At 39.9% G+C, this 24,210-nt stretch overlaps 2 protein-coding genes across 2 annotated transcripts; both read left to right on the forward strand.

Annotated features, from left to right (window-relative positions):
- The first annotated feature begins 1,297 nt into the window (after positions 1 to 1,297).
- LOC140923465 (uncharacterized) lies at positions 1,298 to 17,886 on the forward strand. The gene is made up of 4 exons (XM_073373556.1): positions 1,298 to 1,427; positions 11,303 to 15,180; positions 16,689 to 16,745; positions 17,355 to 17,886. The coding sequence occupies exons 1-4, from the start codon at positions 1,425 to 1,427 to the stop codon at positions 17,884 to 17,886; spliced, it is 4,470 nt and encodes a 1,489-aa protein (XP_073229657.1). The 5' UTR covers positions 1,298 to 1,424.
- On the forward strand, positions 4,265 to 5,413 carry LOC140923467 (uncharacterized). The gene has a single exon (XM_073373557.1). It carries the CDS (start codon positions 4,295 to 4,297, stop codon positions 5,411 to 5,413), a length of 1,119 nt encoding a protein of 372 aa, XP_073229658.1. The 5' UTR covers positions 4,265 to 4,294.
- Positions 17,887 to 24,210: the final 6,324 nt, after the last annotated feature.

Below are 24,210 nucleotides of genomic sequence, written 5' to 3' on the forward strand. Positions count from 1 at the left end.
CCCAGACTGACACGAGGGCGACTGACTGCTGAAGCTTTATATAAAGGATATTTCTTCTCAGTGGAGGTGAGAAAATATGATTTTTTCTAGTTAAAACATTAAACAAACCAAAGAATATTGGAATAGCGGCCTAACAATACACCGCAATTTCGGTTTATTGACACCACAGTTGGCTTCGTTAGTTGTATTTATATTGGTACAACGGTTGATTCACACGTGTAAATATCGCATGCCGGTGTATGTCGATAACACTAGGGGCAAAATCATGAGCTGAAATCCGTAAAATTGAAATATATCGTTAATATCACGAATGCAGGCAGAAGAGTTAGTACGCTTTAGCCTTATGTAAATTTGTATCCAATATCACGGCGCGCCCATGATCACGCCAAGTCTGAACCATTAAATCGATCAACATTTTTCATTTCAACACAAGGTAAAAGAAAAAACAAGAACGAAAAAGACGCCGTAAGCACGGAAAATGTTTGTAAACGTCGTAGCAAACGTTTGTGAAGAGCAATTAGTACTAGGTTTGGGGGCTGTTAAATGATTAGCCACAGAAGGTCGACTTTGGTGATTGGGGTTTTGCTTTAAGTGATATTTTACCGTGTGGATATTTAGCCGTTTGTTGTTTTCTTTGCTGTTTAAAAGAAACTGAGACTGATCAAAATGAAATAATAAGTTTACTAAATTATAAATTTAATTCTTTATCCGGAATCGGAGATTAAAGTCGGGATCTGATGTCAGGAAGACTTCAATCGTAAGGAATCCTAATGGCGCTTTGTCACGAAATCTATCCAACTTTGAACGCTGGGAATTACACTCTACTGCCATCAAATTGAATGAAACATAAAAAGAACCCCTCATAACTTGCACAGGAAATACAAGAAAAGGAACGGCTTGAAAATCTTTAAGAGGGAGGACGAAGATGTTGCAATCACGTGCTGTTGTTGTCTTGGAGTTGTTCGACTTTTCAGTTTCAACGTTCATCTCTTTGTTGTTTGTTAAACGTTTGATATAATGGGAGACATACGTGTTTACACAGAGGTTGCTATTTTGTCATTTACCCATTTACAAGCATTGATTTCTTGCCAGACGTTATTGACCAGCAGTAACAAAATTAACAATAGACAGCCGTGACATAGGGAGACGGCTTCAATGCAATCCGAGTCTTTACAGTGAGCGCCGGGTCAAAGACAACTCCAGACAAAATCCTAGAGCCCGTGTCTGCATAATAATTTTCCTCCTCTATTAATTTTATATCGCCACTAGGTTATAGCGCTTTTTGACGTCATAAGAAAAAATCTCCACGTAATATATATTTTACCTGTACATTCAGTATATTTTTGTTTATAACTGAAGGTGAAGATTTCATAAAACTTGGCACCGGATCAGTTTCTGGAGAGAGCACCATTTTAGCCCTTGCCATGGTAAGCAGTATTATCTATAAGATCTAAAATGTTGTTTATCTTCATCCATGCAGTTTACAAAACGTAAACGAAAAGAAAGTAGTCATATTAATAAATATTTCAGAAATAACTTGGATTAACTGCAGAGACACCATACTATACTGACGATTTTACATGTGTTTTCTCGATTCCTGTGCATTTTGAAACGGCTCCCGAAAGAAATTGTCTTTGGTGTTATTACAGACAACTAATTGCCAACGAGCAAGCCGAGCGAAGACGGTCGGCTTGCGAGGGAGCCGGCTTAATGCCACGCGAAGCATTACAGCAGGCAGAAAAATTCTCGATCGTGCTGTGAAAAGTGTAATGTAAGTGTAATGTAAGGTGTAGATTCCCTGGAGATTTTAGTAGCGTTAGATTTAACGTGTAGTTTCACGTGACTTTTGATGACCCGTTTGTTGTAAACAAGTTCGGACGTTGTTCTCTGCCACACTACTGTACTTGTACGAACAACAACTCGCTATTTTAAGTTCGCGCTAACCTATGTTATTTCCCTTTCGCTGATTGAAACTCGACAAGTTTAAGGTTCAAAAATGTCTAAGCAGAAGAATAAGAGCGATTTTAAGGCCAAGAGCATGACAGAAATGTAGGAACGAGGAGTGCTGGTAGTGGAAATTCTCGCCTCAGCAGCTGAAATGTTCGTATAAACACTGGAGCTAAAACCGGTGATATAGGCAAATTCTTTTTCTTTCAATGGCACTTAGCAAAAGCTACAACTAGATACATCTATAGCCCTTGAAAAGTGTAAAATGCGATATGGCTGAAAATATTCTGGTGTAAGGTTTTTGTCCAGTGAAAGTAAAATTACTGAATTTCCTGATGGATTCCGTCATAACCCAATTTAGTCCTTTTTCACTTCATTGATAACCAATAGTGTCATCTGTTTTGGAACGTACTGTTAAGCCAAATCCGCGTCATTGTGTCTTAGAAAAATGTGAAATTAAAAATGTTTGCGATTTACTGATACCATTATTAATAGACAAGTGCTATTATTACCAGCTACTGTGTTTTGAATTTTTATGGTAGTTCTAAAAAGGGCGAAATTAATATACTATTAAATGAACTTATAAATCTTTTCTTAGCCAGGTAATGAATCAATGCTTAACTCCAGTGGAATGGGTGACCCTTTTTTTGTTTTGTTTGTTTGTTTGTTTGTTTGTTTTTTACTATTGACTTAAACTATTGGGTTAGCAAAAGTGCATTCACGCTGCTGGGAAGGGGTGCGAGTGATTTCTTGAAAAACTAACAGAGGACGATATAGCTTTGCAAGGAAATATGCTCCATTTTTCGCCTTCCGCTACTGGTTTAATTAAACGAGGAAATTTCGCAGAGGCAAGGCATGTAAATGATTATCTCTAAGCCACAGCAAATCATTCGCCCCATGTAAAGGAATCCAAGACAGTCTTGGAGTCTGGATTCCACCCTTCTGAATTTCGGATGCTGAATTATGGATACTTTGTCAGTGGAAATTGGATTCCGGATTTCAATCGTCAGTTGAATTCTACATTCCTTGACCTGTATTCCGGATTCCAAAATTCCGAATTCTATGTCAGGATTCGCTTATATGAGCGTTTTTGCAACTGTCGTGGAGCAAAAATTTGGAATAGTAGACACATATTGACTAAGTAAAAAAGTATTGTAATTATTTGTTTATTTATTTTTTTAGTTACTATCTTAGCGATCTTTACAAAAGTGATGTGCAGTTGACATAGTCATCGAAAGTATCAACGTTGCCTTAAAAATGACGAATGTCGCACATGAAGACCAAGTGACGTTGAATTCAAAATATGGATTTTGGTTTCCGACAACAGGAACCTAGGATTCTGATTGATACAATCGCACTGAAAAAAAACAGAAAAAAAAAAAACAGACAGAAAGAAAGAAAAACAAAAGCTGCTTAGACTATGAATGAATATATACGTCGCCATTAATTGTATTTTTTTCTGGTTTCACTTTACTAGTTAAGACTGAATAACAAGTGCACTATTGTTGCTTGTATCAGTTTGTTGGCAAGTTGTCTAAAATCTACAGCATGGGTCTTTTTCTTGTTTGATTTTTCTCTGCACTTTTAAGGGGCGTTTTGATATATTTTGTCTGATTTGCGTCTGTCTACCTCGAAGATGGCTTAAGCGACAAATAATCTGTTCTTAATGGGGCAGTATAACGCCCTGCGAACAAGGCTCAATAATGTGGTCAATGCGGACAAAAGTGAATATTTCTGGGAAGTTTTTCATTTTTATTTTTAGCAGTTAGGAAGAAGAGGGAGACCACAAACCGGAGATCGATTTTGGAGTCCGTCCAATTTGTTTGTGAACATAATAACTCCGCTTTCGTGTTTTTACTTGTGATAATGCCAGTCACGTCTCACCATTTAATCCCAAGGTCGAAATATTCCCCTAGAATTTAAATCTCTGTCTGTGGAGACTCTTAGAGTTGCTGTGGTATAAACACATACTCGCATACACACAGGCACACACAAAAATATTGAAACCGTTAAAACGAAGTGGCTTTTGTTGCCATTTTTCTGCACTCGCCTGTAGGGCGTACTCGAGAATTATTCTGCATTATGTAGGGTATAAGTCTCCTTGCATTTAGAGACCTTCAGTATTCACAATTTCCGCCTATGTTTAGCGGGAAAAACAGGAAGTTGGAATAAGGCAACCTTATTATCTTTTGGTTTGTTCTTACTTCGTTTGTTGCCACGTATTGTTCAAACTATTTTCGGCATTTTTGAGTGCCCAATCAGAACTTGTCAGGGCGTGCACAGTTTTTAGTACTGCGTTGACAATAAATTCGATATTCTGAACGTGCTCATTTAGTTTTGTGTAGCCATGGCCGGCTTTGCTGCGATCGTATTAACATTAGCTAGCTGTATGTGTTTTGGGACAACGGCGCAGGCCAGCTGTAGCACTGTAGGTGCTGCAGGTTTATTGGGATGTGAATGTAACTTTCTCGGCGCTTGTGATGTTCGTGGAAATATAGTGGTTGGCCTAAACATATTGAACCATTCGCCATACGGTCTAGAACGGTACGCACATGCCAAAAGCGTTGTCTCTGGAAAAGATTTCAGTTTTTTATGCGAATATAACACGGTAGCAATTCTTTATGACTGTAACAATCGAATACCACTTTACTCAGCGACAGTAGTTAACGGAAGCCAACTATCGGCAGAGGAAGGCCGCCGCCCAAGAGGAAGGGAAGGAACATTTCGAGAAAGCAGAACGGCACTGGATAGACGTTTTCAGCAAAACACAGATGACTACTGGCAGGCCTCTAAACGCGAAGTTTACTATAAGATACGAGGACCACCACTGAGAAAGTCGATAGATAGAAATTGGTACAATAAATTGAACCCGACGTCGTCTTCAGGTAATAAGGTTAAAGTTGTGTTGCACAGGGGACACTTGATAGCGTCCCGGTACGGCATAGGGGATCAAGAAAAAAAGAAACAGACTTTCGTTTACACTAATGCCGTTCCTCAGTTTGGGGATTTTAATTCAGGTCCATGGAAAACGTGTGAAGGTTACCTCATTCGGTGGGGTCAAGTTAATTGTTTGAGGGAAGGAACAGCAGATGTGGTAGGAAACGTTCGGATGTTTATTGTTGTCGGAGTGATTCCATCGACCTTTAATGGTCCTTCAGAAACGAGATTCTTTGGTAGAGGTGGATTCAGTAACTACCAGGATGATTCGAGTTTTCGTGTTAACGTCCCTTCAGAGATGTGGACTGCTTCCTGCTGTACCTTTGAATTAACTAGCGGCGGACGAACCGACTTCGTTACCAAAAATACGGCTTTTTGGAGAGAAAACGTTCCAGGAAAGGATGTATGTCGAAAAATAGACGTGGATACGTTGGAAAGAAAGCTAACGCCGAGGGGGGAAACTAGAATTAATTTCTTTCCGTCCTCTAATCAATGCAGGAGTAGTGCCAACTATGAACCTCTGCATTGAGAAGATGTCTGTTTCCATCTTCTCTAGAAAAATGGTCCAAACCTGTAAATTTTCAGCCGTGTATCTCAAAGGAAGCGATTGCAAGAGCCACCGAAACTTAGAGGGATTTGTATGAGAAAACAACTCTTGCCACCCAGTCACGCTTGAGTGGTTTTCCATACAAATCCTTGTAAATTTTAAAATTTTTAAACTCTCGTTAAGTCTTTCCCTTACGTATTTTAAGGGCTCAAATTGCCTGTCATGAATAAAAAGGAGATTTGAGCCCCATATTGTTGGTTTTCACATGACGTCACTAAAATTAAACTACAAAACTATCGATCCTACTGAGATTTTACTTTCATGGTGCTTTAGAGCAGCTAAAAACTAATTTTCAAACACATTTTCGATTTAAAAGGGTTCTTGGTTTTGTAATAGAGTACGCTTGAATTTCTAGGCTTTTGCGTGACGCGGCATTTACATGACGGCTGAAAGAGCTGTCATTTAGGTTAAAAAAGTGATCTGACTCTCTTCGAGGAATTTTGCTATTTAAACAGTTCAAGTGTTAGAAAAAGTATTACTTTAATGTTTATGAGTTCCTCTAGGGGTAAATTCACGCTTTTGTAGCAAAACTCTGTAACAGATGTTTCTGTTCGTTTCCGTCCGCCATGATGGAGCTCATCTGGATGAGCTCCAGCATGGCGTCTCCATACAAAGCTCTATAAATTTGGGTAAAACATTTCCTCGGATATCTCGTATACGAGTTATTCCTTCAACCCAAATCTTGGCAAGGGTCTTTGTATATTTACCTCCTTTCATTTCCCAGATTCTGGACTTTATCTGTCGAATGGTTTTGATTTTTATTTTGATCTATTTTGGATGGCGTGACACTGAAAACCAGCAATTGCTTAAAATTTCACGACGGTTTCTCAAACTCATTAACTAGAAATACGTGTATCGCAGAACCTCGCGAAGCTCGGGGGGGCGGGGGGGGGGCATAAGGGGTTTGTTAAATAAAGTTCACTGTAAAACGGTGAAAAGGAAGCAAGCTGCCAATGCAGGAAATCGCGGTCGAGTTTGTTTACTCTAGACAACAGAAAATAAGGAAAGTTTCATAGTAAAGACGATAATGGCAAATCATGGGTAGAAGTAATCATTGTTACTTCTTATGATGCTGCAGCGCCGTACGTGTCCTCACAGCAAACAATTATGACGTAAATCTTGTCAAAACTCGAAATGACTTTTTGCTAGACTGTTAAGCCGTCGTCTTGTTTCGTCTCGACCGCGATTTCTTTTATCATTTGTTTGCCCCCTGAGAAACCATGTGACATTGTTTTTGATATGGCTCGAGGCAAGCACATTTTCAACAAGATACTTGGTTTTTTATTCCCGATAACTGTTGCAGCTGACTGTTGTTTTCACATGAGTAGATTCTAAAGGTAGCTTGGAAGGATATCAACTGTGGATATTTGGATTGGATTCATTTGAAAAATACGCGTGTAGCTGTCGCATTTGCCCACTAGAATTGTTTATTGTTTTTACGTTTAAATACAAAAAAATACCAACGGGCAATTGCGACAGCTATACGCGTATGTTGCAAATGAATCCCCCTTGTTGCTGAATGTTTATTTTATTTGGCACACAATAATTACAAAAAATAAAGGAAAAGAGAGAAAAAAAGAAGTGGCGAGGAGACCTAACCTTTACTTTAACAATAATCTGATTATCTATACTTATTTGAATATTACAAATTGAACGCTTTTGTCTTGGTTTAAAGACCATAAATTTAGTCTTTTTAAGATTTAGAGAAAGATTGTTTGCTTTAAACCAGATTGACAGTTTGTCCATCTCCGAGTTCAACATAACTGAAAGATAGTTCGGATCTTTATGTGACATGAATACATTGGTATCGTCAGCGAACAATATCAGATTTAATAGGTTAGAAGCATTGTTAATGTCGTTAATGTAAAGTAAGAAAAATAGAGGTCCGAAGATAGAACCCTGAGGGACCCCACAAGAGATTTCATTTCTTAACGAACGGTGGCCATTATATTCAACATATTGCTTTCTGTTTGAAAAGTAACTTCTTATCCAGTCCAGCGCTAAGCCACGAATACCGTAATGTTTGAGTTTATCAAAAACGATGAGATGATTTACAGCGTCGATGGCTTTGGAGAGGTCAAGAAAAATACCTACGGAAAATTCACCTCGGTCAAAGGCCGTCGAAATCTTGTCATGTAAGTCGATTACCGCGAGTGCAGTAGAATGATTTTTCCTGAAGCCGTATTGGTTACTACAGAGGATTTGAGAAATTCATCAGTTATTGCATTAAACGATAGATAACTCTTTCAAATAATTTTGTAAAGCTGGAAAGTACCGAGATAGGTCGGTAGTTGGTGAAAAGCGAATGATCATCAGATTTAAAAATAGGTATCACGCAAGCGAGTTTCATTTCATCGGGAACAATACCATGCTGTTCTGCCAGACAAGAATTGCATACAAACACCAAAAACGGCTTAAGACATGAGCAGCTGAAATTGTGGTTCTAGATGATTTTTTTTTACCCTTTAAGCCCTAATAGAGTGACCAATATCAATTTCCTCTAGATAATATCAATTAATAATCAAGGAAAAAGGTTATAAGGATTAATGCAATTGTCACCAGAGGGAACATTGATCTTTCAACAGAGTCTCTCAACAAACACTTTGAGGGAATGTATGAAGACCAGTCTGGAGAATTTCTATGTGAATTTTGAGATTAAAAGTTTAAAAGCTTTACCGAGAAAGTTAATCCTGTAAACAACCTTTATTCTCTCCCATGCAAAGTTCAACAGACCTTTCACGTTCCGGCAATGAACTTAGCGTAACCACATCATACGTCAAGTAATTAAAACGCTAATTTACCCAGTGGCCATGGCCTTAATAAAGATGGGCAACTTTAAATGTAGTAGAAAAATTTATTAGCGTTGAGGAATAAACTTGGAAGAAGCCAGTAGGCAAAATAATTAAAGATCGTTTCATTGAGTGGAAAACGTGTGATGAGCAGAAATAAATTTCGGCAGTTTGATAATTTTCTCAAAAGTAAATGTTAGGCTATCAGCCTTAATTAAACGTTGCATGAATAATTTTACTACAGATTTTCGAAAAGGAGGCGATGTCTGTAAATCGTTTGACCAAATTTTCTCGTAAACAATTAACCCAACCTCGTTCCCAGGGTTCTGTCCTGCAAGTCCCTACGTTCTTTCACTTACGAACTGTAATAGGGGCAAAGTCCGACATCTTTATGTGCAAATTGTGAGCATGACATTTGGTATGGTTATGCACACCATGGTAAAAGGGATTTACCACGTTAACGAAGCAGTGGTATTTAGGGACTGGTCAAAAAGTATAGGGGGGGGGCGTGGGCCGGAGCATTTGGAAATGTGGTTGATAAAAAACACATGACCCACCCCCTCCCTTCGGCACAAAAATGACTGACCCACCCCTAAAGCAAGGTTGGAAATTGCATGACCCACCCCCTAGTTAAAACATGGATGGTTGGTTTCCTCTTAATAATCCAATAAAACCTTGTTCTGCGCTTGACAAAATTTGTTGATACACTGCTACAACCAATATCAAAATCACAGAAATCATACCTTTCACTGAAAAGACAAATGTGAAAAACCGAACGTTTCTTGTTTCGATGGACGTTATGAGTCTTGACACAAATATACAGCAAAACGAGGGTATATTGAAATTGTCTGTCACAAAGCATATGAAAATTTCTACACAGACAACCCATTCGTACACATTACTTGCCGGAAATGCTTAGATTAATCCTCAAAGAAAATTTCTTCCACTTCAATGGAAAGCCTTACCTACAAAACCATGGAACTGCAATAGGCACAAAGACAGCAGTTTCGATTCCTTTGCCAATATTTTTCATCACATATATTGAAACAACAACTCTAAGCAAAACTGTCTTTGGAACGACAGTTTGGAAATGCTACATACACGATATCTTTTCCCTATGGGAAATGAGTAAACCTGACATCAAAGCCTTCATTGAACAAGCAAACTTACATCACCCAACTTTTCTTTAATCTTCTTTAATCTTGACCTTAGATTACATTTTATAGTTCAGCTGCATCCAACCGTTCCATGACATGCCAGGAATAAAACAATTTTTTTTCGGGGGGGAGGGGGAATTTCGTTCCTAAAGCTAGCCCAACAAACCAGTTCAAATTATCAGAAGTATGCCTTAAAATTTCCCATTGCTTTCGTCCTAACGTGAAATCTGCCATGTCAACATCGATTTTCCTCTCAAGAGCGCGAAAGAAGCCCGTAAAAAGAAATTTGTTGCGGTTTCATGTTGGTGTGGTCTGAAATGTCATACGTCTCCACCCCCTAACCCTTGGTTGGGGGGAGGGGGGGGTACCTTTCCGAAATAGAAAACTTTGTATTATTGGCTGAACGCGCTGAGGAAAACATCCGGTTTGAAATTGTGTTGACAGGCTAAACGAGACTCATAATTGCTGTGTGAAACGTGACCTTAGATTCAGCCTCTCTTCACGAAGTGAAGACATATCCCGGGCTTCCACCATAGCAGCAATTGACGAGGAACCTTTTAATTCGGAAACTGTAGTCTCGCTTCTCCTTTCATGACCTCTAAATGCACTACCAGTACAGTCGCAGAGACTGTTATTAGCTAAAACAAATTAAAGTAATTGCTAACGGAGGAACTGCGGAACATCGCGCTGAAGACCACATGAAACAATTACTCAATATGCATAAAAAAGACCAGCTTCATGACCTCTTAATGTTAGATCAGAGTGGTAAAAGTAAGATTTTACTCCTTGTACTGCATAACCTAAGCGAAAGAAAGAAAAAGGGAGCCTCTGTGGTTCAAGCTAACTCCAAGTCCGAGGTCACGTTTCACACTATCACGAGCGTATGAGCTGTGTTTAGCCTGTGAACATTTCATTTCAAACTCGAAAAGTTTAACGACCTCGTACATTTATTCTGGAGGCTTTATCGTCAAGCTTCACTGCGCTCAAAACGCGGAACACTTTATAACGGCCATATACATGCTGCTGTTCACTGTTCCATGGCTTATAGCTGCCAAAACTGCAAAACCCAACACTTTCACGTGCAAACTGTGTGACTGTGCATTTCATACAGACTGGCTGTTCACAGCAACAATATTAGGTAACTTGAACTCATGAAATGAGACCACCTCTTTAGTTTTGTAACCAGTGCCTTACGTAAGTGAGAGTTAAAGACTGTTTCATGAAGTAGAATCGTTCCTGGAAACCTTGTGAACAATGAACTATCTACGGCCAATGATGAAACTCGTGACATCGATATTCGATGAGCCACGCTAGGGACCTTAAGCGACGACAGCGTTAACATCACGCATGTCAAAAATGGTATTTTGTCTCTTTCAGTGCTCAGACTCGCCAAATTGGTAGCGGGAGATATAACAGAGGCATTCAAATTCGTTGAGTGCGGAAACGTCTGAGCTGGTTGCTATTCATGACGTCCGGGACGTCAGCGTTCTCATTGCTTAAGCCCACTATTATTTAAGAAACCCTGAAGAATACTTCTAGTCTTCCCTCGAAGCAACGTTTGTTGAGTTGTTATTAATTGTACTTTAAAAATTTGTTTAATTTTCAGCATATGCCTGAAGAAAAGGCAAAGAAAACCTAATCAAAAGCATGAGGATCGACTAAGCTGTGCGCAACTTTTCGCATTTTCATTATGTACAGCAAAACCAATTTCGCACCAAAAAGTAGTCTAAATTTAGGATGAAAAGAGTAGATTCTTGGTACAGTCACACTGAAGCATTCAAAATAGCTCATGCACGTTAAACGTGCCTGTGTTAAGAATTTGCATGTAATTTGTAACACTTCTTTTAACGACTGTTTTGTTTAAGCTTTCCTTGAAATCTTTGGCCTTTGATGCGTTGATTACACCAGACAAGGAAAGTGGCTTAAGCCGCCTGCAATCAGCTTGTATCGAAGGAGATGTGGAAACGTTTACGGCGATCCAGAGTAACAGTCCCAGCAAACTGGACAGTTTTATAGGTCTGAATGTCAAGATCAGAGCCAACTCATTATATTTTCCTAGTAAGTCAGTGTGGGCCGTGTTGATATTACAGCAGTCACCAAGACATAGGCAGATTTTCAAGCGTGTTGAGACAATCTGTCAGGAGTTTCACTCTCAGTCGCTGCTTCACTTGGCTGCAAGGGAAGGACAGGTTCACCACATTCGAAGACTATTGGAGTGCGTCGCGGTTGTTGATGGTTTGGAGAATGATTGGGATGAACCACAGCAGACACCTCTTATGTTGGCTGCCAAATTTAATGACGAGGAGGTTGTAGAATTTCTTATCGAGAGAGGTGCGTCTCTAGAAATGCTAGATAATCAGGATCGCACTCCATTTCATTATGTTGCTGAAGGTGGAAAAGTGAGAAATCTTTTGCGACTGATCGAGCATGGTGTTGATGTTTTGCAAAAGGATGAACATGGTTACTCTGCTTTGCATTTGGCTGCTTCAAATGGCCATACAAATTCCGTTCGGCTGCTCATCGAACATGGTGCTGACGTCAATGAATTTACGAGTTCCTTAGATAACCCTGGGTACACTCCTCTCATGTTAGCTGCTGAAAAAGGACACCTGCAAACTGTTCAGGTTTTGCTACAGAATGCAGGAGACCTACGTACAGGAAACGAAATGGCCTGGTTGCCCTTGCATTTTGCCGCTAAAGGAGACCATACAGAAATGGTTAAATTCCTTCTTGAACATGATGGAAATGTGTTAGCTGCGACGGCCCGCGGGAAAACCGTCCTTCACCTGGCCACAAGGTTAGATCTGGTAATGATTCTTGTCAATCATGGAGCTAATATCCAAGCTAAAGATATTTTCGGAAGAACGCCATTGCATGTGGCTGCTGAAAAGGGACAAACCGACACAGTGAATTACCTTCTAGACCATGGTACTGATGTTAACTCTAGAGACAAGGATGGATTGTTGGCGCTGTACTGTGCCCTAAAAGGAGGTCATGCTACCACAGCTAAGTTTCTGATTGACAGAGGCAGCGAATCCTTGCTTTCAAACGATCCAAACCTATTGAGGTCTTATGAATCTGACTTGTTACAATCCTCTGCCAGAGAGGGTTTAGTAGATATTGTAGAATTCCTTTTAAACAGTGGTGTACATGTGGATGCCGTCCCTAGCAACGGTGATTCCTTGCTGACTCCTCTTGAGGAGGCGGCAAGTACCGGACATTGTGATGTGGTGACTATGCTCCTAGAACAAGGAGCCGACATTAATGGGAATGTTAGCTCAAGAAGAGAACGTCTACGAGAAAGGCAAATAGAGTCGTTCTCATGGGAGGATAGAAACTACTTGGGGAACATATGTCCCTTATATGCCGCCCTGCACGCAGGCCAAGGTGAAGTAGCTAAACTTCTAATGGAGCGTGGAGCTAATGTTTCAAACTTAAAATGTGGTTCACTCCAAGCTTTAAGCGATCTTGCTGCTGAGCATGGTCTTTTCGATGTTCTTAAATTACTTGACAATGACGTGCTCGACAACATGGAAGATTATCGTTTAAAAGGTGGAGATACGATTTTAACGTCGGCTGTAGGTCGCATGGATTTTCCGTTAGTTTCTCAGCTTCTGCAAAACGGCATGGATGTAAATAAAAAGAATGAATTTGGAAATACGGCCCTCCATATCGTTTTCCCCAGCGGAATGCGAGATAAAAAACCTCAAAAGGCTGTGAAAATGTTTAAGCTTCTTGTTTCGTGTGGTGCAGATATTAACGCCATTAACAACACATTTGAAACACCACTGCATTATGCAGTAGATTTTGAAGCAGAGGAATGTATTAGCCTTCTACTTGAACTCGACTGTAAGGTAGACTTTGAAGTCCCCCTCAAAGAGTCTCCACTTATCCTTGCAACCTTGAAAGGGAAATGCAAACTTGTTGAAGAGTTGCTTCAGTGTGGTGCAGACGTCAACCAAAAATGCGGTAGAGACGAACAAACACCTTTACATGCCGTCGTAAAAAGCTTCAATCGCCCTGCACTTGCGCAGATTATGTTACTACATGGTGCTGATTTGGAAACTAAAGACTTTGTAGAAGAAACACCTCTCACTAAAGCATTAGAGATGGTAGACGAGGAACTGGTTGAAGTGTTTTTGAACTGGGGTAGCACTGTTAATACAATGAACAAATTTGGTGAAACTGCCCTTATGAAGGCCGTAGAACATCCTAAAGTATGGATCGTGAAGACTTTACTAGAACATGGAGCCTCAGTTAATGCAACCGACCAGCGCGGAAGATCGCCTCTTCATCATATGGCTTCACACGCTGTGGAAGTCTGCAAGCTTCTTCTAGATAATGGCTCTTGCGTCAATATTTCTGATGACAACGGAGAAACACCTTTACATCAAGCAACGTATGATCCAGAAATCGTGAAGATACTCGTTGATCATACTTCGGACGTGAGAGCTCTAGACAAAACAAATCTTACTCCTCTGCATGCAGCTTCTTACGAAGGTGTTTGTAGATCTGTTGAGCTGCTGATTCAACGTGGTGCTGATATAAACGCTGCTGATAATCAAGGCTGGACGCCTTTACACATTGCAGCTGCCGCTGGAAGATTGGATACCGTTAGGGTTTTGATTCAGAATGGAAGTGATATCGCAGCTGTCGTGAAAACTGGTAGAACTGCTCTTCATCTAGCAGGAAAACGTGGCAGGCGATCAGTTGTTGAATTGCTGATTAATCATGGAAGTGACATAAACTCAAAAGATTATAGGGGGCATTCAATTCTTGGCGCGATGTTTAAATGTAGAAGTTCAGAAATGTTGGACTATGGTAACTGGGACATTGTAAAGTACTATCTAGAACACGGCGGTGACAAGTTCGCTGTCGATGGCGATACTGGTCGAACAACTCTTCACTTTGCTGCAAGCCATCAGTTTCTTTCCACTGTTGACGAACTGTTGGACCAGCAATTGGCACTCGAGGCGAGAGACAAGAACGGAGAAACTCCTTTACACAGGGCAGTTGCAAGTGGAAGCGACGAAATTATAAAACATCTCGTGGACAGAGGAGCTGATGTACGTGCTGTTAACAAAAGAGGGCAGACACCTTTACTTGTTAGTTTAGCTCGTCATAGGAGTAATTTTTTACTTAAACTCAAACCAGACGTACAACAAGTAGATAGTGATGGTAACACGCCCCTTCACCTTGCTATATACAATCCAAGAAATGCACAAGAAACGTTTTATGATCCGTTGCCCTTTTCTACAGACGATGTAAGCTTTCTGTTGAAAGTGGGTGCAGATATTCATTCCCGAAATAAGCAAGGAGACACCCCACTTCATGTTGCAGCCGCGGAAGATAGATATGAGATTGCAGAGCTGCTTATCAAGGAAGGCAGCAGAGTTAACTCAACGAACGTACGTGGACAAACGTGCCTGCACATGGCGGGCTATTCTGGTGCGCTTGATATTGTGGAGATACTCGTTGCTTATGGAGCAGATTTGAATGTTGTTGATGAACTGGGATGTACACCTCTTCACGTTGCATTGACTTCTCATCGCTTTTGGCTTGTGGAGCCTCTTTTGAAACACGGTAGTAATCCTAATGCAGTGGATTATAAAGGTTCCACTCCTCTTCACGTGGGCTGCTGCTATGACGATGACAATGACGAGTTGATGGAATTCGCTACCAATGAGGGCTACTGTTTTGTTTCGACAGATGAGTGGGTGTCAATGATGGTCAGCTATGAAAGGTAAACTATGTACTAGGTAATTTTGTATTACAGACGCTTGTTTTGATGAAGAAACGCTTATAAACTATTCCATTCGTGATTGTTAGAAATTCAAACTCTTGATCTTGTCATGAGACAAAGGAAGGCAGGGAAGTGAAATGATCATTTTACCTTATTGATTTAATCCCACTATAAAGAAAGGGTTAGTTTATAAAGAAGCTTCGTTTTTACGTCGCTGGGGGATCGGTACGAAATGTTAAAAAAATTGGTTGATAAAATTAAAGCGTTTCTGCGAAAATTTGTGATATTTTGAAAGCAACCACGGCCTTCCATGCCAGGTTTAGACTTGCCAATCATGCAAGCCACAGCATGGCAATTAGCTGTCACTCCTCCTTCGCCAGGGTAAAACAGAAACACTTTTAAAGATTACGAAGAACGATTAACAGTGCGCAAAATAATGGGTGAGGGAGGGGCTGGAGAAGGACGGGGCAGCGCCGCCCTATTCCTCAACCATGCGCTCGGTTGGCTTTTTTCATTATTGCTCTCTCTCTCTCTCTCTCTCTCTCTCTCTCTCTCTCTCTCTCTCTCTCTATGACGATGATAATAGTAATAACAACAACAACAACAATAATAATAATAATAATAATAATAATACTAGTATCACTTGCACACACTTCGGTGTTTTAAATTAAGTCTAGACAAAATAAAATTATCCGTTTCTGATGTTAAAAAAAAGAAGAAGCAAGTTAAAAAGAATAAAAACTCGTATTCCTAAATGGCGCCCTCTACATTTTCGATCTCAGTGTCATGATACTGAGTTCCTTTTTGCCCTAGATGCTCTAAGACAAACCATTTGCGTCAACACCAGAGAGGCCTCCTGCACCCCTTGTTCTCAAAGCGGCTTGCCTAACCATCTCACCATTAATCTCCGTGTACATTGATTCTGAAAACTCATCGTCGATCGGCCCGAAGAGTAATGAACCCAATTTTGCTTGTTGTGGAGTGAGATGTTTCTGTTTGAGCTGCGTCATGGCTTCGTCTGTTAGCGCTGACACACCACCATTAATCGTTCATTCAGAAAACGCACCGCTGGGTTGATTTGGCCTTGGAGCACAGGCTTAGCAAATACCTAAGATCTGTCGGATGGTTCCGACGCCTTGCGTTTTCCGATTCGACCTTCACGTAGTAGATCTTGGCTTGAGACTGTTAGCAGATTACCATATTGCGATTCTGTCTCTCTTCTTCAAGATGAAATAAATCTGCGTTTATAGACAAAGTTAAAAAACCCTCCGAATTTTCACCGAAACGTTCCTCCCTGGACAGGTTTCCCCCAGCGTAAACTCTTCAATTTGCCGTGCCCTCTGTCTGTGCATCCCATCGTAAATTTCCCCTGCTCTCCGGCTCTTTGCGTTTTTTCGAGTGCAGCTGCTTGATCGCGTAAGCTCTGGCTTGAGAGTCCGAGATCTCCATATCCCTTCGCATCCCAGAGCTCTTTGATTATTCTGATATACCATGTTTTCTTCCCATAGCCATCAAGCGATGGTTGTTGTTCCATTTGCGTTATCGCCACGGCCTCGCGTTTCCAGGTTAGAAGGTCGGCGTTCATTTGTTCCGTCCATTTACGTCTAGGTTTGGATTGCCTTCCGTTTGGTCAATCATTTCAAGTACCTTTCTTTGCGAATAAAAACTAATTTAAGCAGAATATCCTTTACTTCCTTCTCTCGTACAGCGTGTTCTTCTACTTTTCAACGCTTTTCATCGCTATCTTCCGCCGCCATCTCCGCTATCGCTGTTCAATAATAATAATAATAATAATAATAACAATAATGTTGGGTTATAACCACTGGTTGCATGAAAGTAGCACAGGGAAAGATAACATGCAGAAGTAAACAGTTACTCCAAAAATTGTTGAGGTTTGTAGGTTCTTATATAACTCTCAATTTTCTCATATAATCCTTTTCGGTTCTCCATAATGGATCGGCAAAAATCGGAAAATCGGCTTTGTACGCCGGCCACTTTTCAACTTGCAAAATTTAAGGTGTCGGCCAGTAGATTGCGGCACCCGATTGCTTTCTATATATCTTAGCTTATTGTTTGTTGGCAATAACAGTGTTCCATTGTCCACTTTCTCAGCTTCATTTAATCGTAGATAGTGTTGCTTTCACGTTTTACTTACAAGAAAATTTCGTTTTTAGTGATCTCGAGGCCAGAGATAATAACGGATGTGCCCCTCTTCACCTGTGCGCTGTTTTTGATCGAACAAAAATTGCTCGCCGTCTCCTTAAACATGGAGCCAATGCCGATGCGAGAGACAATGAAGGAAGCACTCCTTTACACCTTGCCTCAGCTTTTGGCGATGATTTAGCGTCAAGAGATAATGAGGGCGATATGGTTTCGCTGCTACTTGCACATAAAGCGAACATCACCATAAGGGATTCTGAAGGAAGCATCCCTCTCCATACAGCCGCAGCATTTGGTAAGACCGGAATGGTGCGAAGATTGATTCTTAAAGGCAGTGATGTAAATGCGGTCGACAGCAATGGAGACACACCACTGCACGTGTCTGCAGGCTCAGGGCACCTGAATGTTGTCCGCCTGTTGGTGAATAATGGAGCAGATTTGCTTGCGGTCGATAAGGAAGGCCTTACAGCAGCGGCATGTGCTGAAAAGTTTGGTCACAAGCAAACAAAGCAGTTTCTTGAAGAGAGTCTCTACCGATGCTCTTAATTTTCTGTTGTCATTGTTCGTGTATCGTATGATGTAGGCTTCGCACTTAGAGGCTTGGGGCTACTCGGGAATGGCTTAATTATTTCGCAAAATTTTGATAGTTAAGGGGGGTGGGGGAGGGGAGCCATATGGTAAATTAAAATCACATGATGGTTGTGAAGTTTAGGTAGCCAATGTGCGAGGACGAGTATAAAGAGGCCCTTATTAGGAACAAACATTAACAAAAAACACAAACGCTTGTGCTTTAAAATCTCGGATAGTAGAAACATTTGTCAAACATTAGAGATGAAAACATATCCTTATTGTAAAATGTTTTAAACCACGTTCCACTGATTTATTCAATATTCTTTTATAATTATGCTCCTTTGCATGATGATAATGTGTTTGAATTCACGGGCGTTTTGTCGTTTTTTGAGTGGAGAATAGTCTACGCGTAGTCAGGGGGGGAGGGGGCGGCTACACGTAGGTTAAGTGAAAAACAGTATTAAACTTCGGTTGGTCAAGTTTTCGTCAAAGCCTTAAATTAGTTATTTAAATACATAGCTTGAGTGTTTTTCTCTGAAATTCAGCATACAGCGGACGTATGTGCACGTTGTGCTCATCAATCGTACTATTTTGTGGCGCTCTTACAATAATGCCGTGCATGATGTCTCTCTTATTTCTGATGATTATTGAATTGAGGTAAATAAATCAATCACTCCACGGGCCTTTTTACTTGACATTGCCCATGACTTTTTTTGTGTAAGTAACATATCAACGTTTCAGTTATTGCTAGTCCTATATTAGCTGTTAAGTTATTCTAGTTATTCTATTCTTACTCTTATAAATTTGTTGTTGTTGTTATTGTTGACTGAATAGCTGAAACACTCCGAAAACGGTTCTTTTCTTAACATTCGAAGACAAATAAAATGATTCGTTTCTACAATCTTGGACAAAAATGTTAAGAAAACTGCACCTCGTATGTTCAATTTTAGAATACTTCACTTCAAAGACCGGTACACTCATGATACTTCCCCCTCCCCCCCTCCAAAAAAAAAACAACACTGATCAGGGAGGGGTGGTGGAAGGGGCCACCATGATGCTAAATTCATCTGGTGTGTCCGCCGTTCATAAGAAAGTGTAAAATTCTTAACACTTTTTGTCCAAGATTGTAAGATGTTTCGATTTCTAGACTTAAACTTCTTCAGTAATAAAAGAACTATCGACCAGACTTAAGGGGAAACCTCGTTCCCAGTCTCCCTCTCGTTTTCTTTCCTTGCGTACGTTAATAGGGACCTTACGATCCGGCAACGGCCACGCCGATGAAAACGTTGCTTAAGGTAGACTTTGCACTCTTTCAACTTTTTCACGATTATTCTAGGTCGCCAGGTTACCTGAAAGAAGCTAAGGGAAATCAGCCGGTAACTGAAGATACGGAACCGCGTCCGAGTTCATTAAAACACAGTAAAATTTTTTCGCTTTGCCTTTCCTGTTGTACATGTCAAATATACTTAAAAATTTGGGCATTTCACGTCGTAGTTGTGCACCGACGACAAAGAAATTTGCGTGAAAAAATAAAACAGAACAAAGTAAAACGAACAAACACAAAACAGATCATTTTCTCTGTTAATAAAAGCCATTGCTTTTTGGGTATTCCAATTGCCGTAGCTGTCTCATTTTCGTAAGGTCCCTAATAGACCTCTTTAGCTTGTATGTTTTGTTTTCGTTATACAGGTCATGAACATTTACCGAGTTGATTCTGATTGTAATAGCTTGTTGTTGTTGCTGTTGACATAGCTGAAACACTCTGAAGAGAGCTCACTTCTTAATGGTCTATGATATCAATAAAAGTTCACCTTTGAATACAAGACTCTAACTTTCGCAATATAGTAAATAAATATCGAGGAGCAACGTAACATCCTTTGCAAAGACAACGGAAGAGGAGGGGACAATGATGACGCGCGCAAATATGCAAACTGACTTAACAAACGCCAAAAAGATGAGTTGGGTACCAGAAGTAGTCTAGTCTTCCAGCGCTTGCCTTCCCGATTTTATTGAACGTTGTATGTCTGCTGAACTTCCGCATGGTCTACGGGCAACCTATCTTTCTGGTTCGTAAATAAAAACAATATTACTAGAAGGGAAGGCATGATTAAAATTATATGCCACTCAATCAGTAGTCAATATTTATTTATTTATTTATTTTTCAGTAAATGTTCGTTATTTTGGACGTTTGTCTGCGTAGCAAGCGGTTTTTTTATGCGTTTTCTGTTTGTGGGTCTTTTGGTCAAAAGGCGTGCGAAAGCGCTGGTATAGAGGCAGAGATTTCGGTCGGTGCGGTTTTTTTCTCTTCTTCGCCAGATGAAAAAGTGACATCAACATTAGTCCACCAGCAAGACTCCCTCAAACAAAAGGAAAGACTTCGTTGCAGGCTACATCAACATACTCCCACCCTCCCCCCTTCCGTCAACCCCAAGACATTTGACTGTTTAATGTGACTAGGGTTCGGGAAGACGGTGATTGGTTATACAGGTGCAAGACTCTATATGGGAGGGGTAGGGAACTTTAAAAAAATGACTCTAGAAGTAACACAATTACTGGTGACCCAGTAATTTGTAGCGGAAAGTCTTCGTCAGACTTTTCAATTTTAGAAATTGCTGAAAAATTTTACTGTGATCATAATATTAATCTGGACTGAGTTGCTCAAAGCATGGTTAGCTTTAACCATTGGTTAAGCAGTATCAAAACCAATACGTTGTCAAGGTATTTAACGCTGGTTAACGCTAACCATACTTCGAGCAACTGAGCCAATATTTTCCTCTTGATGGGGTGAGTAAACATGTTCACTCTCAAATAATTAAATACAAACCACTTCTTAAGTCATGAGCCTTTTATTTGAAGTTATACAATAATTATTGTAGGTACTTTGTGACAGGTTATAAAATACTGCTGTCTCTGCAATTTCATGTACCAGTCATGCAGACAAGATTTTCTAAAAGGCACCAGCACAAGACATCAGACAAATAGACTAGTAATCACTGCCATTCTTCTAAGGTTTTTATTTAGGGTGGATCAATTTAAAGCATACCCAAATCATGGTCATCACATTTACCTATACTAGAATTTTTTCACTGCCTTAATAAAGCTCAAAATTAAAAATAATTGTAACAATAATAAAAACCAGCAGCAGGTAAATGGGCTCAACCTCGGTGTAACAATTTGTAAAACTCATGAGTGGCGTAAAGGAATGGAAACAAAGAAGTCAACACAATAGAACCTATAGGAATACAAAAGGTGCGAAATAAAGAAAAATTCACAGGTTCTTACACCGAGGTTAACCGGGCTTAGGCGAAGTCTTTACCCCCAGACTTCTGTAAAATAAGTCCACTACAAACAGATTGACAATGATCTTCGCCATAGACAAAAACAGTTTATACTTAACAAACCTTACATATAAGCTTACTGCCACAGTAACTTCTTAGTCTAAAATAAATTTCACTCACAAACTTTCTTATATTGCTAACAACCTGACCTAACGACCACGATGCATAAATAAACATTTACTGCCACGTATAAACACAATCTTAACCTTGAACATCAGCTTTCCTTTGGGTCCCCACAAAGCCCAGTGTCTACTTTGTCTTGAAACAATGTTCATGCTTGAACACTTTTCATGGCTGAAACCATTTCATTCATACTTGAAATTAGACCATCTCTGAAATTTTATTTAATGCATTCACAAAATTATTTTGGAATATATAATTATTTGCAACATGAGTTACTGTTTCATTGACTCAGAACCCTTTTTTAATGTTTTCTCTTTGTTTTCCCCTTTTAACCAATGCAAGAATACCTAGAGATAGTTTTTGAAAATGATAAACAATACAAATAGTTGACTATTAAGTGAAGATGCAGTCAAAGTGTGTGTTCCTCAAACAATGTCAAAAATAATTAATTTAAACAAACATAACGAAAAGAAATCGTTACTCGTTAGGGAAAAATGTACAAACGTGCAGTGGAATTGAAGTTGGGACTACCAAGATCAAACCCAGCTGCTGTTTGCTGTTTGATTAGTCATGGAGGCCTCTGGATTGCAAGTTCAGCCCATGTCTAGAGTGAATGATAGGATCTTGTAAGGTGGTGCTAACTGTTCAGTCCCTGGACAAAGTTCTTTAGTGTAGCCATTCAAAATAATTAATGAAACCTTTTTGGCATTACATTTTACATGTAGTATTTGTTTTGTAGAATTTTTTATATATATAAAAAAAAAAAATGGACAATTTGTTGAATTAGCCAGGAAATCCAGAGTTTCTTCACTTCTTACTTAGTTCCACAGTTCTAAAAGGCGTGGAAGTAGTGAATTGTCTGACAAAGTGGGGATCGATATTGTCGCTCTTTTCCTCAGTCACGAACCCCATATAATTCTTTAATTAGTTCTACACTTCTCAAAGGTATGAAAGTGTGGAATAGCCTGACCAAGTCAGGATAATATCTCACTTTTTCCCCAGTCATGAACCTCTTGTCATTCTTTACTTAGTTTTACACTTCTCAGAGGTGTGGGAGGGTAGAATAGTCTGAAAACGTCGGGATAATGACGCAGGTTTTCCCTGTCCCGAACCCCTTTTCATTCTTAACCTAGTTCTACACTTCTCAAAGGACGTGGAAGTGTGGAATTGCCTGACGAAAAAAAAAAAGGCAGGATAATGTCACACTTTTCCCCAGTCCCGAACCCCTTGTCATTCTTTAGTTAGATCTACACGTCTCAGAGGTGCGGAAGTGTGGAAAAGTCTGACAAAGTCAGGAAGTTGTGACACTTTTCTCCATTCACGAACCCCTTGCCATTCTTTACTTAGTTTTACAGTTCTCAAACAACACCCACACAACTGTCTGAAAGACAAGGTTATTTGCATTAACAGACGTACATGTACGATATTTTGTTTCACCGCAGCATATTGATGTTTCACATCTTTACACCTACAAGAATCCTGACTTTGTCAGACGTTTCCACGCTTCCACATCCCGGAGAAGTATAGAACTAAGTAAAGAATGAGTAACAGGGGAAGAGTGCGATATTATCCAGACTTCAGTCAGACTATTCCACCCTTCCACACCTCAGAGAAGTGTAGGACTTGGAACGAGAAAGGAAATTTGGGATCTTCCATACTTCCACACGTCTGACAAGTGTAGAAGTAACGATAAAAAAGGAAAGTTCCTAAAATTCATTTAGACCTCGGGGGTAGTCCGTGGACCTGGTCCACGAAGGGGTCCATGGACTAGGTCCCGAGAGGTGGTTCATGAACCGTGGGTTTCATGTCCAAACAGCTCCGATAATCAAACATTAAAACCTTTTCCGACCGTATGTGCTCCCTATTATAAAAATTCTAAGCAAACGTCAAGGTCAAGACCTGGGAATTTCCTCTTTGCTTTTATAAAACTAAATTTGCAAAATTGTGGGATAGGTTGGCATATACAGAAAGAACAAGATGAAAAATGTCCACTTTCTATAAATCAGCCCGTTAGCGCAAATTGGTGCGGAAATGTATAAAACCGTTATGACTCCTCATAAATCTTGTAAAATAGGCCTGGATCGTATTTATAAGCGTTACAATCCAGGCCAATTTAAAAGGATTGTATGGGGTCATCGGAGCTTGACGGTGGTTATATTTCCCCACCAATTTGCACAAACGGGCTGATTTATAGAAAGTGGACAATCTTCATCTTGTTCTTTCTGGATATGCCAATCTATCCCATGCTTTCTCAAATTTCAGTTTTTGTGACGACACTCTTATATATATATATATATTGACCCAGATAATGTCAGCTCCAGGTCTTACGCTGAATGGAAATTGTGTGGAGACGGAAGACTCAAAACCCCAAAGTGACAGTTACAAAATCTGGGTCACTTGAGTTTCCCAAGCTTACCAGTAAACGCCCCTGAACTAAACGGATCATTGTGTTTTTCCTTCATATTTTTTTCCCACACAAACGCTAAGTCACCTTGATTATAATTTCTTCAGTTATCTAAGATTTAAAACCGACACACAACGCAGAGAAAACATTTCGGCGAAGACAACAACACGCTGTTATATGCTAAATCCACACGCAACGATGGTCGTTAAACGTGCCCTAGTATTTAATATTCTCGAAGGTAGATACCCCATGAAAACATAAAAAAAAGTTTGTCGTTTTTGATGATTATAAATACACAAACGCCTTTAGCACAAGCGTTTAAGTCAGTAAAACCTTTGGCTAGCATGCTGTAATAAAAAAAGGGTCTCGGAAAGGTCTCAGATCCTCTCAGTTAATCCGTTGTTAAGCAACTTCCCCTACTGAGACTTTTTGGGA

This window comes from Porites lutea, chromosome 13 (genome assembly GCF_958299795.1).
Source record: "Porites lutea chromosome 13, jaPorLute2.1, whole genome shotgun sequence".
NCBI classification, from domain to species: Eukaryota; Metazoa; Cnidaria; class Anthozoa; order Scleractinia; family Poritidae; genus Porites; species Porites lutea.

Bases quoted from the DNA above. Each gene is read 5' to 3' on its own strand.
- LOC140923465 (XM_073373556.1), top strand. The intron at 15,181-16,688 runs GTAAACTATGTA...TTCTTCCCATAG, and splicing joins ATGATGGTCAGCTATGAAAG to CCATCAAGCGATGGTTGTTG. The intron at 16,746-17,354 runs GTTAGAAGGTCG...TTTCGTTTTTAG, and splicing joins CCACGGCCTCGCGTTTCCAG to TGATCTCGAGGCCAGAGATA.
- LOC140923467 (XM_073373557.1), top strand. From the start codon at position 4,295: ATGGCCGGCTTTGCTGCGATCGTATTAACATTAGCTAGCTGTATGTGT.